The sequence below is a fragment of the Mytilus trossulus genome, chromosome 7 (genome assembly GCF_036588685.1).
Source record: "Mytilus trossulus isolate FHL-02 chromosome 7, PNRI_Mtr1.1.1.hap1, whole genome shotgun sequence".
NCBI lineage: Eukaryota > Metazoa > Mollusca > Bivalvia > Mytilida > Mytilidae > Mytilus > Mytilus trossulus.
Genome location: NC_086379.1, coordinates 59,707,254 through 59,722,026, shown reverse-complemented (window position 1 = coordinate 59,722,026; position 14,773 = coordinate 59,707,254). Strand labels below are relative to the sequence as shown.

At 32.3% G+C, this 14,773-nt stretch overlaps 1 protein-coding gene across 1 annotated transcript in view; it reads left to right on the top strand.

Annotated features, from left to right (window-relative positions):
- The first annotated feature begins 45 nt into the window (after positions 1-45).
- LOC134725444 (BRCA1-associated ATM activator 1-like) overlaps positions 46-14,773 on the top strand; it is a 39,428-nt gene continuing 24,700 nt past the window's right edge. Inside the window, exons 1-5 of the mRNA XM_063589261.1 lie at positions 46-174; positions 6,952-7,224; positions 7,807-8,173; positions 8,744-8,860; positions 10,301-10,493. Coding sequence (XP_063445331.1) covers positions 57-174; positions 6,952-7,224; positions 7,807-8,173; positions 8,744-8,860; positions 10,301-10,493 — 1,068 coding nt within the window. The 5' untranslated portion in view covers positions 46-56. The remainder of the gene's footprint in view (positions 175-6,951; positions 7,225-7,806; positions 8,174-8,743; positions 8,861-10,300; positions 10,494-14,773) is intronic.

Genomic DNA, 14,773 nt, shown 5'->3' with positions numbered 1-14,773 from the left:
GTTCGGAAAATTTAGCGCCATTTTCGGAAGTTTTCGGTATTTTTCTTTATCAAGAAATGGATTACCATGTGAAAGAAAAAGTCAAACTTGTACTTGAGGTTTTACTTAACTCGAGTACCCAAATTAAAGATGATACGTGTTTGAACAAGCTAATAGACCTGTTGAGAACGAAATGTATGATATATATAGTTAAAAAAAAGAACAATTGAAAATTACAGTTGTGGTATGCTGCTACAGCCTACACTATAATTTCACTAAGCAGTCTAGATCATTCTAAGGCTAACTGTCTCAGACAATTAGCTATATGCTGAGACATATAGTATATGTAGTATACTTTAGTCCTTGTAATATACCTGTATCTAACCAAGTGTAGAGAAGGCTTGAGCGTAGCAACAATTATGTTTGATGCAACAACTATATGATCAGTATATATGTGTCTGTCATGGGTCTCATTGGGGTCTAAGCATGACGCGGGATTGCCGATTATTTGTAAGCATGACACTTGAAAGTCAAATTATTGTGTTGTGAAAACATGAAATGAGGTTTATCAGGACCAGGGAAATGACAAAAAATTAGAATTGCTTACGTACATCATGTAAGCAGGAATACAGGAATCCGACAAAACAGTAAGCAGGATCCAGGATCGGAACCCCCCATTGAGACCCACTGTCTTTTAATGTCATATGCCTGCCAATACCTTTTTTTTTTAATTTCATAGAAAATTGTAGTTCAAATAATTATGCTGTTTGGCAAGGCTATTATTATTTTTTTCTAGGACGCCTTTCTACGATGCATTCCAGTAAAAGATTAAAATAGCCTTGCCAGACGTCTTAATTATTTGGACTAAGAAAATTGTAATTTTTATTGGCAAACATATATCTATGCATGTGAAAATACTTGAGAGACTTGAAAAATCTTCTTGGGTAGATCTCATGTATCTTGCCCATCTACTAGAACTGCTATGGCAGTACTTAGTAGATATAGTGGATGAAATTGTTACAAATTTTTATGGTCCCATTTTCTCTCCAAACACTTGATATCATCATGACCATTGTTGAGATATTCTTTTGTCCTATAATTTAATCGGTTCCTTATAAGTTTGACATGTGTATTGCAAGGGAAATTGACCTAGAATTGTCTTGTGTAGGTAACACCTGTTGCCCATCATCTGATTTAATTAATACACATGTCAATTTGATTGTTAAAAAGAAAGTTAAAAATGCAAATGGTGTGTAAGCCCATAAGTTTTTTTTTTGTAGAAGAACATTTCATAATTAAAATTGCATTAAAACGGACTCACAACAAAACAAATAAATATACTTAAAATGGTTATAAATAAAACTAAGGAATTAATGTATATATTTTACTCATGAATCTTGATTGTTTTCTCAATGTTCTTTATCAATTATAGATATTAATTGAAGCTAATTAATATATTTAAATTTTATTTTCAAAGATTTAAATTAATTTTCATCTCCACATAAACATGATAAAAGGCTTCCATTAATCCAATTACTACAGTCATGACATTATGCTTCTTAATTGAACATTTTAAACCTGAAGTTGAGGTTTTGCATATTTGATACTAGATTTAAAACATCCAGTATCAAATCACAAAAAGATAATTTCTATGTATACTAATAATAACAGTATGATTTATAAATTGAATTAAATAACAATATTTCAATTGATTGATTTATGATCACCTCTGTCAATTGACAAAATGTTGATAAATGAGGGTGTGGATGGGGATTTATAGAATAGAGAACAAAGGGCAAAAAATATGAAGAAATGAGAAAAATGGACAGAAAAAAAGAGACCATATAGAGTAAAATGGACAAAAAGTTTAGAGAATAGAGAAAAAAAAAATAGAATACTAAATTAAAGATTACAAAGACTTTGTTTAAAAATATTATACCTGAGTAAAAAAAAAAATACAATTTCAGAAAAAGAAGAACTAAAAATAACACATTTTTAAAAAGTGGGACACAAATTAGTAAACAAAATATAAAAAAAATATATCTTCTTTTAAATAGTATTTCATGGTAATATTTGACATCAAAATTACAAATATCAACTGATTGCAATACAAACAAGGATAACTTAATTACAATGTTTACAGAAGCTCCCATTTCGCCTTAGTTAATTCTTGTTTACCTGAAAATTTGTACTAAGGCAAACTGGGATTAATTTTATATATAAATTTTGACGAATACGAATATACGAATACTTTATTTCTCATAAAACTACAATTACATAGTTATAGAGAAAATACATAAATATAACTATAAGGTACAATTTTTACAAGCATGTGTGAACAATACAATGAAATTAACTTGGAGGACTGACTTTCACATTTATAACTTTGATAAATTTACATAGTTTTTCTAATATTACAATATTACATGAATTAAACAGTTGATCAAACTTATAGATATTAGGGTTAGACCAGCAGTATGTAGGTAAAAATTTCTTTCTTTCAAACATAAAAGATCCACAATTCATAATATAATGGTATTCGTCATTTGACAGCTAAGGCGAAATGAGAATAAACCACCTCCAATCAGACCCCCTTAAATAAATTACATACATTTGGTCACTGTTGTATATTAAACGTTTTTAAACAATAAAAATTAGTACCTAATAACAATTTCCATATATGGGTTGTAAAACAAGGTGTAACATATATGAACTTAAAATAATAACTATTAATTAAAACTTTAATTTTTGAAAATGGAAAATAAGTATAGAATAATAGTAAATTTAGATCAAAGAAAATGCACACAAGCTGTGAATTGTTTGATGTCCTGAAAAGATAATTACTTGTACATACATTCTGACATCAAAGAATGTGTTTTTTCTCAAGGATTGTTTATATTTTCCTCAAAGAATGTTTATTTTAATTGAGTTCTTTTCATTAATGAGAGTAATGATATAAATATAACTATACTTTTCATCAATCATTATAATCAGAATGGCCACCAGAGCTGCTACACAAGAGTTCAGTAAATTACTTGTAAAGAATAGCTCCAACAATCAAGAAACAACTGAGATCTTAGAGACAGGTGATTACATCCTAATGAAGAAGTATGAAGCAGAGTATGCAGTTTCTCCATCATCACCTCTATCACCACCAGAATCAACACCTAAACCAGCTTCATCATCTGAATCGCAACCAAATTCTCCCAAAGTTAAAATAGGCAAAAGAAAAAGAATAATTCTTCCTGCAACTAAAGCTAAAAAGGTCAAACAACTACCACCTCATCTATCTGCTCCAACACCACTGTTACCAACAACTAAGCCAGCAACACAGCCTCCAATGTTTGTAACAACGTCAACACAAACAACACCAACACAAGAGGAGCAGCAGGCATTTTCACTCCAACAGTCTCTACAAGCAATTGAGAAACAGCTTCAACTCAGGAACATTAGACTCGCTGAGATGGAACGCACCCTGAAAAGGCAAGGCAAAATTCTCAACGAGCTGGTGTACACATGTCCAAAATAGAACTTGAAGAAGATTTTTAGAACTTCTAGGTGATTTCTGTATATTTGCATGTCCAATGGAGTGGTTGTGCAATCCCTATTTTTAAGTTCTTTTCATGACATGTATAAAATGTATATAATTACTATTATTTATTATTAATGATGTTATACTAGAAAGTTACACTATAATAAACTATTTACTTACTTACTTTCTTATTTCTTTTTGTAGTTGCATGGTTAACTACTTTGTTATAAAAGATATGTTAAGAAATTAACTCCAAGACTGAGCTGGACTTCTAATTTGTCTATCACTGCAGAACAAAGTTTGGTATACAATCACAGGACAAAGGAGTCAATATTTTTTTTGTCAACACAAAATCTCTTTTAGAATACTACAAAATGTGATTGATATTACATGGCATCTCAACTTAAAAAGTATTTACTGATGTCTAGCTAACTTTTATGTGTGTATATTATTAGAGTTGCTTTCTATTTGATGTACACCATCCAACATCACATTTTATAATATTTGTGCATAAACAAATTTTACACATTATTAAAAAAAAGTACAATGATTACCTCCCTTTGAATAATATACAACATGGTGAAAGTATCAGAATAAAAATATCTTTTCAGAAGAGAAAAAAATAGATATTGATATGACATAATGCCTATGTGGGCTCTCTTTATGGCCCTCATATGATAATGGTTGGTATAATGTTTTCTGGAAAGTGTGTTTGTTAATTTTTAATCCATCATTTATCATGTTAAATGTTTTGTTTAATACAAAAAAGTAGGTATGGTATGATAGCCAATGAGATAACACTCAACAAGAGATCAAATGACACAAAAATTAACAGTTTTAAGTCACTGTACAGCCTTCAACAATGAGCAAAGCCAATACCACATAGTCAACTAACTATAAAAAAAATTGAAATCAAAATTGAAAAACAATTCAAACATGAAAACTAAAGGCTTAATGATATACAAAGAAAATGAAAGAAAAACAAATACATAACACAGCAACAAATGACAACCACTAAATAACAGGTCCTGGTGAGCCATGGTGTAGTGGTCAAGGTATGGTGCAGTCGTCAAGGTATCAGACTACAAACACAAAGGTTCCTGGTTCAATCCTCGCTAAGAGGCTGAATTTTAAGCTCCCCCTTGACACCATTTGCGAGTATGGTCTTGAGAAACAATGATAGTTTGTCAGATGAAGACGATAAATGACTCACTCATGTTAAGAGAGAGCAACATTAATTGCATGTAAAAGACATTTTTGTTGATTTTGAAAAAGAGTAGGCTAATGCTGCTACAAGGCAGCACACTTACCCTCAAAGTGGAAAGGGATTAATATAAGTTGTAATAGCTTGTTTCCAATCCACTAAAAATAAATATGTTTTAACTTACAGTCTCCTGACTAGGGACAGGCACATACTTACAGAATGTGGCATTTTTAGCTCACCTGGCCCAAAGGGCCAAGTGAGCTTGTGCCATCACTTGGCGTCCGTCGTCGTCCATTGTCTGTCGTCGTAAACTATTTCAAGAATCTTCTCCTCTGAAACTACTAGGCCAAATAGTTCCAAACTATAACTGAATGTTCCTTAGGGTATCTAGTTTATAAATTGTATCAGAAGATTTGATCTATCAACAAACATGGTCGCCATTGCTAAAAATAGAACATAGGGGTCAAATGCAGTGTTTGGCTTATATCTCAAAAACGAAAGCATTAAGAGCAAATCTGACATGGGGTAAAAATGTTCTTTAGGTCAAGATCTATCAGCCCTGAAATTTGCAGATGAATCAAACAACCCATTGTTGGGTTGCTGCCACTTAATTGGAAATTTTAAGGAAATTTTGCAGTTTTTGGTCATTATCTTGAATATTATTATAGATAAAGATAAACTGTAAACAGCAAAAATTATCAGCAAAGTAAGATCTTCAAATAAGTTCTAATGACCAAAATTGTCAATTGACCCCTTAAGGGGTTATTGTCCTTTAATGACAATTTTTCACAATTTGTTCATCATATTTGCTAACTTTAAAAAAATCTTCTCCTCTAAAACTACTCAACCAAATTCAACCAAACTTCAACTGAATGATCAGTAGGGTGTATAAAATAAAGTTTGTGTTTTATTTTCTATTTCGTCAAAAAACATGGCCGTCATGGGTAAAAATAGAACACAGGGTAAAATGCAGTTTTTGGCTTATATCTCAAAAACTCCAGTATTTAGAGGAAATAAGACAAGAAGTTACAGTATTTTTTAGGTCAAGGTCTACCTGTCCTGAAATTTTCAGCCGAAGTGGGTAACTGGTTTTTCAGGTTTAATGCCCCTGAATTGATGATTTTAAAGAAATTTTGCAGTCTTGGTTATTATCTTGAATATTATTATAGATAGAGATAAACTGTTAATAGCAAAAATGTTCAGCAAAGTAAGATCTACAAATAAGTCAGTTTGACCAAAATTGTCAATTGACCCCTTAAGGAGTTATTGCCCTTTAAAGACTTTTTTCACAATATGTTCATCATGTTGACTTACTTTAAAAAATCTTCTCCTTTGAAACTGCTGTATCAATTTCAGCCAAACTTAGGCTAAATGTGTTTCAGAGTATCTAGTATAAATTTTATATTTTATTTCCTTGGATGTCAAGAAACATAGCTCCTATGGCTAAAATGGAACTTAGGAGAAAATGATTTTTTTTTTTGCTTTTGAAGAAAATAGGACGATTCAAAGAACATTTAAATACATGTAAATTGAAAAGCCAAAATAATCATTGATGAGAGATTTAACCAAAAGAATTAAGGTGAGCTATTCAGGCTCTTGAGAGCATCTTGTTAAACATGTAAACATAGTCCCAACCCTACCCCTTACCTGGGACAGAAGTATTAGGTTGTTTACCATGACATTATGTTCACATCAACTTGAAACTTTATACATTACTCAGTAAGAAATGGGATAAGAAATAATTATCAAATAAGGGTTTTTAGTATGAACCCAGATAAAAAGTTTTGATTATGATAAACATTGTAAGGACTTCCCTAAATCTACTGTGAAGTACAGTGTAACTTGCTTAAACTGACACCTGTGTTTTCGAACATCCTGCTTCAACCGACACATTTTTTTGGTCCCAAAATATTTCTGTCCTTGCAGAAAAACCCTGGATATTCTGACACCCTGCTTAATCCAATAATTTTTTCTATACCCCGTCATGTTGGATAACACAGGTTACACTGTATGTAGATATCATGTTACATGGCTATCTTTATACAATATGTCTTAATTTGACAACAACAAATTGATGTTTTTAACAACCTTGACTTGCTATACAGCCCTTCTTAATTTGACCTTCTGTACATTATATGTATGAATACAAAAAATGTTAAAAAATTCTAACATTGCAATTAATATTTAAGTATCTTTATATTAAAATGACTGCTACATATTTTTGTTAATTTTTCAGTGGCTCATGTAAAAGATGTTGAAGACTGCAGTATTCCTAATTTTCTAAAGCTTATCCCTGAGAGAACAACATCTACAGCAGTGTTTGTGTTTGGCATTCATGTGGCAGGTATACTTGGTTCTCAGACCCACCTGAATGCTTTGTATGAACGTCATGTGATTGATGTACTACAGACAGCACTGTCACATGATCTTGTTGCTGCACCAGCAGTTGGAGAAGCTTTTTATAAAGTTTTGAAAACTCTTCCTTTGTATATGATACAGTCCTTAAAAGGTAATATTAAATAATTTCAATAAAAAAAAGAATTACTCAATTTCTGCACATACAATATATTAAAGATTAAGGTATCATTTAACTTACTGGAATTAAAAACTCTATTTTTTTTAAATCAACAAAAAAATGCTGTTTGAGGTCTTCCTTGTCTATGGTAATGGCATTTTTTCTGTCTTAATTGATTCCGATGTAAAATAACTTATGTGGGCATTTCTTGTGAATGAAAACATATATTAAACAAGGAGAGGTATCATGATTACCATTGATACAACTAAACACCAAATAACGTAGGTGTTTGCCTTCTTTATAAAAGTTATATAATATTAGTGCAATCATTGAAACGGTATCAAAAGATATGTGTTTATAAATTATGAATCCTTTGCAATTGGCTTACCATAATGAATTTTGTTTTATTATACTTATTCATAATAGGATTAATAGGTCAATGTTTTCCCATGCAGTTTGCTGTCTTGTTTAATATTTTTATATTCATTCTTTATTTAGAATTTGAGTAAAAGAGTAAAATATTTGAATTAAGCATTGACTTAAAATTTTTATATTTAAATATTTGTTTCATTGTAGACTTAATGTCAGTAACAGTTGAGATCTTTCAGCAGAAAAATAGTCTGTTTCTTACAAAATCTGCTGTGCAGTTTGTTATTTTCTATTTCTCAAAACAATCTGATGATTTGGGAGAGCATCTTACTGAATTTCTGGAAAGAATTTATAGTGAGATATGTAGAAAAGCGGACAATAATCAACTTGATGGTTCAGAATTTTCCTCAATTTGTTTTGATATCATGAAGGAAGTCATAACTTTGGAACACTGGAAAACATGGATGTTCGAAAGATTTCCAGATTTTACTGAAAAGCTTTTTAAGATTTTGATATCTTCAAATGGAAGTATTTTTGATGGATGTCTGCAGTGTTTGCTTTTTGCAGCTTTAAGGTAAGTTAAATGCAATAAGAAAATTCAATTCTGAATTGACATCTAAACTATGAATACATAAAGATTTATCTAACTGTTCGTTTGGTAACAAAAAGTTTGAAATGATAGATTACACAGATATCTTTCCATACCAATCATTATTGTTATCTAAAGAAAATACAAATTGGAGAACTCAAAATCATTAATAAAATAAGGACATTTATAACCATACTGAAATACAAGAAGGGCAAGAAGTTTCTGTTCTATTTGACTGCTATAAAAGTGAGAGGTTATTAAAGCTAGCTTTAAAACCAGGTTTAATCTAACATTTTCTTCATAAGAAAAATGCATTTACTAAGTCAGGAATATGACAGTTGTTGTCCATTCATTTGACATGCACTAGCTTTTGATTTTGCCATTTGATTAGAGACTTTCCGTTTTGAATTTGCCTCAGGGTTTGTTATTTTTGTGATTTTACTTTTTTTACTTGTTCAATAGTGAGGATTTAGGTTGATAGATGCTATTTATTTTATATACATGTTTTTTTAAGTTCCTACATTTGTATTATGTTCAATTTACTTCTACATGTAGATTTGAAGGTCAAGCTTTGAGAGAATTTGGAATCCAAATGATGAGTAGCATAGACATACTCATTGAGAATGATATAACAAGAGGACAAGAAGCTTGTTCTAGAATGATGAATTATGGGTAAGATATTATGGAAATTTATGTCATATTAAATTAAATTAGATTTCAAATAAAGAAATACTGAGATCTGAGTACTTTTTTGTGATGATTCAAAATTTTCTTTTACAGTTTTTGAGTGGTTTTTTTAATAAAGTGGGGTTTTCACATGTCCCGCTGTATCAGAAACTAATCATGATTATTGCATAAGACCTCACACACAAGATGAAGGGTGTCTCATGGGCTCATGGCGCAGCTGTTTGTTTTTTTCTTACCTCTTCAAAGAAAACTTTCCAAAAAATGATTTACATACTTGAAATATGATAAGCCTATATCATCGTCGAGCCTGCAACTTTTGTTGCAGAAAGCTCGACATAGGGATAGTGATCTGGCGGCGGCAGCGGCTACGGCGGCGGCGGCGGTGTTAGCTCACTTCTTAAAAGCTTTATATTTTAGAAGGTAGAAGACCTGGATGCTTCATACTTTGTCTATAGATGCCTCATGTAACGAACTTTCCGTCAGTCACATGTCCAATGTCCTTGACCTCATTTTCATGGTTCAGTGACTACTTGAAAAAAAAGTTAAGATTTTTTATAATGTTAAATTCTCTCTTATTATAAGTAATTGGATAACTATATTTGGTATGTGCGTACCTTGCAAGGTCCTCATGTCTGTCAGACAGTTTTCACTTGACCTTGACCTCATTTCATGGATCAGTGAACAAGGTTAAGTTTTGGTGGTCAAGTCCATATCTCAGATACTATAAGCAATAGGTCTAGTATATTCGGTGTATGGAAGGACTGTAAGGTGTACATGTCCAACTGGCAGGTGTCATCTGACCTTGACTTCATTTTCATGGTTCAGTGGTTATAGTTAAGTTTTTGTGTTTTGGTCTGTTTTTCTTATACTACATTGTATATGCAATAGGTCTACTTTATTTGTTGTATGGAATGATTGTAAGGTGTATATGTCTGGTGGGCAGATGTCATCTGACCTTGACCTTATTTTTTATGGTTCAGTGGTCAAAGTTAAGTTTTTTAGTTTTGGTCTATTTTTCTAATACTTTATACATTAGATTAGGTCAACTATATTTGGTGTATGGACATATTTTATGATTTTTATGTCGGATACGCTGGTTTTATTTGACTTTGACCTCTTTTTCACGGTCCATTGCTAAATTTTAAGTGTTTGTGTGTTTTGGTCTGTTTTTCTTTATTTATAAGCAATAAGTCAACTATATTTGTTGTATTGAAGAATTGTTAGCTGTACATGTCTGCCTGGCATGGTTCATCTGACCTTGACCTCATATTCATGGTTGATTGATCAATGTTTCCTTTTCTTGGTTAATGTTGAGTCTATGTGACAGTTGTAATAAAGCTTTATATTTAGGTCTATCAAGATAGTATCAAGGATTAGTAAAGAAGGCGAGACATTTCATTGTGTGCACTCTTGTTTCTTTTTAAGTATATGGTCTGAGCACTTGGAATGGTTGAAAACTGTTGCTAGCCTTCCTTTGTATTTACTTGTTCCATTGGATGAAGAACCAGAAAAGATTAGACAGACTACACAAATAATAAGAAAACAATTGACCTCAAGACCTAGAGCAATCAAGATATTTTGTGGTACCCTGGAAAAAGTTGCTACTTTGAAATTACAGGTAGGAAAATTTGTTCTACCAGTCATTTAGTGAACAGCTCATGAATGCATGAATTGAATTTATTGTTGTTTTGTAGAAGAATAAGTGTACAGACAGGTCATACATTTACCTGGAAAATGTCTTTCAAGTAAGACCTCCCCTTCAGCTGTTAAAGAGGGATATCTCCCTCTTAGAAGGTTTCACATGTCAAACTGTTGGCAGGTATCACTGGTAGACCTATTTGGCAAATGACCGCGATTTTTGGCAAATCTCCGCGGAACGGATAAAAAATAGGGGTTTATCGTAAATTTTCCGTTTTACAGAATAGTTTGCGGTTCTCCGGAGATTTTCCGTGTCTCAGGGAATTATCCGTTTGTCCGATTAAACTGGTGTGTATTGAGTCAGTGATAGAACCAGTGATGCGTGAGCGACGGTTATTAATAGATCGTTGTATAATCCGTTATCTGTGAGATCGTTGTGATTATATACACTGTTTACAGTCAGATAAAAATAACCGTCTTATTACCCTTTTCAGTCGAGAAATAAAAATCGGTGGTTTTGATATTAAAGTTACTTGCAATTTAAATATCGAATTTAGTTCAATAAAGAATATTCTATTTAAATGTGTCCAATGAACAGGAAAATGCACGTGGTAACTTTGCAATACTACAAATATGTTCACCTTACAAAATTCTTCTTTATTGTCATGTTAAGATAAATCAGTTCCTGTAAAAACAGTAAAAACAGGGTCTTAATTACTGCAGATGCCGTAATCCGACATAATGTCATACTGATTTGACACTTGTCTAGTGTGAGTAACACCTGCTGTGATATTTTTGCAATACAACATGGACAAGCGGAAGGTCATAAATCAATCTGTTGATCCGAATTTAACTTTACCTGTACAGATATTTATTTATGGAGGATATCATAGATACATTTAATAAATTGTATTGTATTCAATGGAGATAATTTAAATACACAATATAATTTATTCAGACATATTTGCAGGTATACATTGAACATGTTTATTCCAAGGTTTGATATTGAATGCTTTTTTTTTTTTTCTTTTTTTTTATCAAACTTCGATCTGATCAGTCTCGTAGATTATAAACGAGTAATTCGTTTATAGTTACACATTGTTACTCTTCTAACGTCTTTTTCTTTGTGCAATTAAAAAAAACCTCCCAATTTTCCACATCAGATCGACATTTATATATATATGAATACTGGAAATCTTTTTTCCGTCCGACACCACGCTCCCCACAAGAGCCCCAAGATATAATCATACCTGTCAATCACTAGCCGCAAGTTGAACATTTTGGTCAGCCTTCCTCTTGCTTTCAATTATGACATCGTTGCGAATTTATTTTTTTTAAAATTGACATGTGAAAAGAATAAAGTGATGGGAAGTTTATTTTACGACCTATCAGAACTTCTTGTGATTCTAATAAGATTTTTCTTAGGCCGCATTTCTTTCTAACAAGAATTTTGTAAACGTTGTGTCGCGTGTGTTACTGTTTTCTAAACGATACACGAGTAGAAACTAATACATCGTTTGATAAATCTTTAATGACCCTGTTTGAATTTTCAATAATGCATGCACATGTTGTTGGTAATCAGACTTTTTTACAAACGTAGAAACAAATACTTCGTTTAATCAGGTTGAAGTTAGAAACAAATGGAGCGTTTGTACTAACTAACGACAAACTGCAGTTTTTCTCCTTTTATAGACGACTATGCAGTATGGGCTGTGCTCATTGTTGAAGGCCGTACGGTGACCTACATGTATAGTTGTTAATTTCTGTGGCATATGGTCTCTTATCCAGAGTTTTTCTCATTGGCAATCACACCACACCTTTTTTTTAAACGGACTCTTTTAGATTTTGTTATATTCTCAACGGTTGAGAAAAACTCCATGGATGACAAGTCAACTGGGGTTTTGAGTTGAACATTTTGATGGTGTATGTTTATAAGGGTTTGAATAGGATTTATATAGAAGAAGAGAGAATATATATGGACAAAAAGTGCACAACAAAGGGCCAAAAAAGTAAATAAAATAGACACCAAGAAAACAAAGAATATAGAATAGTGGGGAAAAATATGAAGACTACAGAAAAATTACTTACAACTATAAGACAATATTCAAGACCCTCGTTTGTGTTCAAATACAATCTGTATACACTATAGTATATATCTTGCTATAAAGTTCCGTTCTCAATGTTATTTGCTCGAGCATGACTGTCTGATTCTATTTAATTTTTAAATTGATGTCCAGGGGCAAACATTTCTAGAGTAGTGTCATTCAGGAAGTAAATACAAGAATAAATGAATCTGTTCATGCGCGGGTTGGTTAAAATAGAGCTCCCTACATATATCTTGTTTAAAAAAATATTTATTTTACTCAGCTATCTTCAAGGCACTGTCTTCTGCTCTTACATGAAATAGTGATACTATGAAATTGACTGATAAGATTTTATTTTAGATTGCCAAAGTTTGAAGTAGTAGAGACCATTTCCGTGACCTGTGTTTGTTGCACTCTGTGGGTAAAATCCAGTAGTTTTTTTTTAGCCTACTGAGATTTTAATAACTTATTTTTGAATGATGGAACCATATCAAAATAATAAATTGAACACGGGTTTGACAGTCAGTAAACTGTCACACAAGAAATAGATTGAATGTTGCATGTACACAAGTCCAATTTGTAATGTTGTCTTTACGTCCTTCCACATTCTTTTTTTTTTCAAAATTCGGGATCCGCTTTCGAATATATTATGGGAGTCTGTCAATGGAGCTAGAGATACATTTAACTACCTTGACTGGCTACACAACCCTTGCACAGTAGATAAATACATCATACACAGATACACTGGCTGGTTAAAGGGACAATAAACCAGAAGTGTAAATTGCCCCAGGTATTTTAAGTATATTGTGTGTAATGTGTCAACAGCCACGTGTTAGTGAATTCAAAGATAATCAAAATGATCTAATACACGTAGTAATCTACCATGCAGCTACGCATCATCGCACATCGCAAATAACTAGCTTTGCATTGTAAGATATTTAATTATACCCCCGCTTTGAAAAAAAGGGGGGTATACTGTTTTACCTCTGTCTGTCCTTCCGTCAGTCCGTCAGTCCATCCGTCCGTCAGTCTGTCAGTCAGTCCGTCCGTCCGTCCCATGAATATTTTTTGTCAGGAACTACACTACCAGGATTTCTGAAATTTGGTTTCAGGCTTGATATAAGTCAGTTATACTTTGAACTTGATGCGTTTTCAGATAAATCACTCAACAACTTCCTGTTTACCGAACACTTGATTGATTTTACACATGATAGCCAAGTTGAAAATTTTTCTCAGGAACTACAATACAAGGATTTCTGAAATTTGGTTTAATATAAGTCAGCTATACCGTGGTAACCAAGGTCTGTCGTTTTTAACTGTTTATATGGGAATTGGTGAAAAAGTCATAGTTCAAAGTCATAAATGAGCGTAAATAAGTGTTCCGTGAAAATTGTTTTCGAAAATCTAATTTGTTCATAATTCTTTTATGTAATAAAATTCGTACCTTCCCTTGTCTGATCACCAGCATGGCTAAAGGTATTACTCCCAAATGTATTGTGAGGTGACACGTTCAGGTATTCAAGCGATTTCCTGTCGGACTTGCAAGTTCATGCATCGCTTCACTTCTAAGGGTATTGATCAGTGTATACGACCGATAACTTGAAACTTTCCATTTTGAACTATCAGGTGTATAGTATAAATCTCTGTCTTGCGTGTCCGATATACTAGTCATTACTAAACGCATAAGCTTGTTTATAAATTACATTTCTGGTGTAAAGAATATTATTTATAAAAATCTAAATAATTCCAAAAAAAAAAAGATTTGATAAAATAAAAATCTGTTTTCACATTTTTTCCAAGGGTAAATTTGGGGAAATGTAAGTACTCGTTCTCAAAAGTGAAGGACAGTTTGAAACATACAAGAAATATTGATTTAACAAAAATATACGCACTTATCGACCATTCTTTTATACGCCTTGATAGAAAGTTACGGAACTATAGATAGTTGCAATTCAAAATTATATAAATTGCTTGTTACACCCTCAGCTGCCACTATATGTAATGCTAAAATTGAAAGAAAAAATTGTTTTCGACTTGTCGCGAAAAAAATAGTTTGTTTTTCGCCACAGGCGAAAAAAAAAGTTTGTACAGAAAAAAAAAACCATAGCCCCCCCCCCCCCCCCCCCCCCCCCCCGAAAATCAAATGGTTGCTGCCTAATGTGCAATGATGTGAACA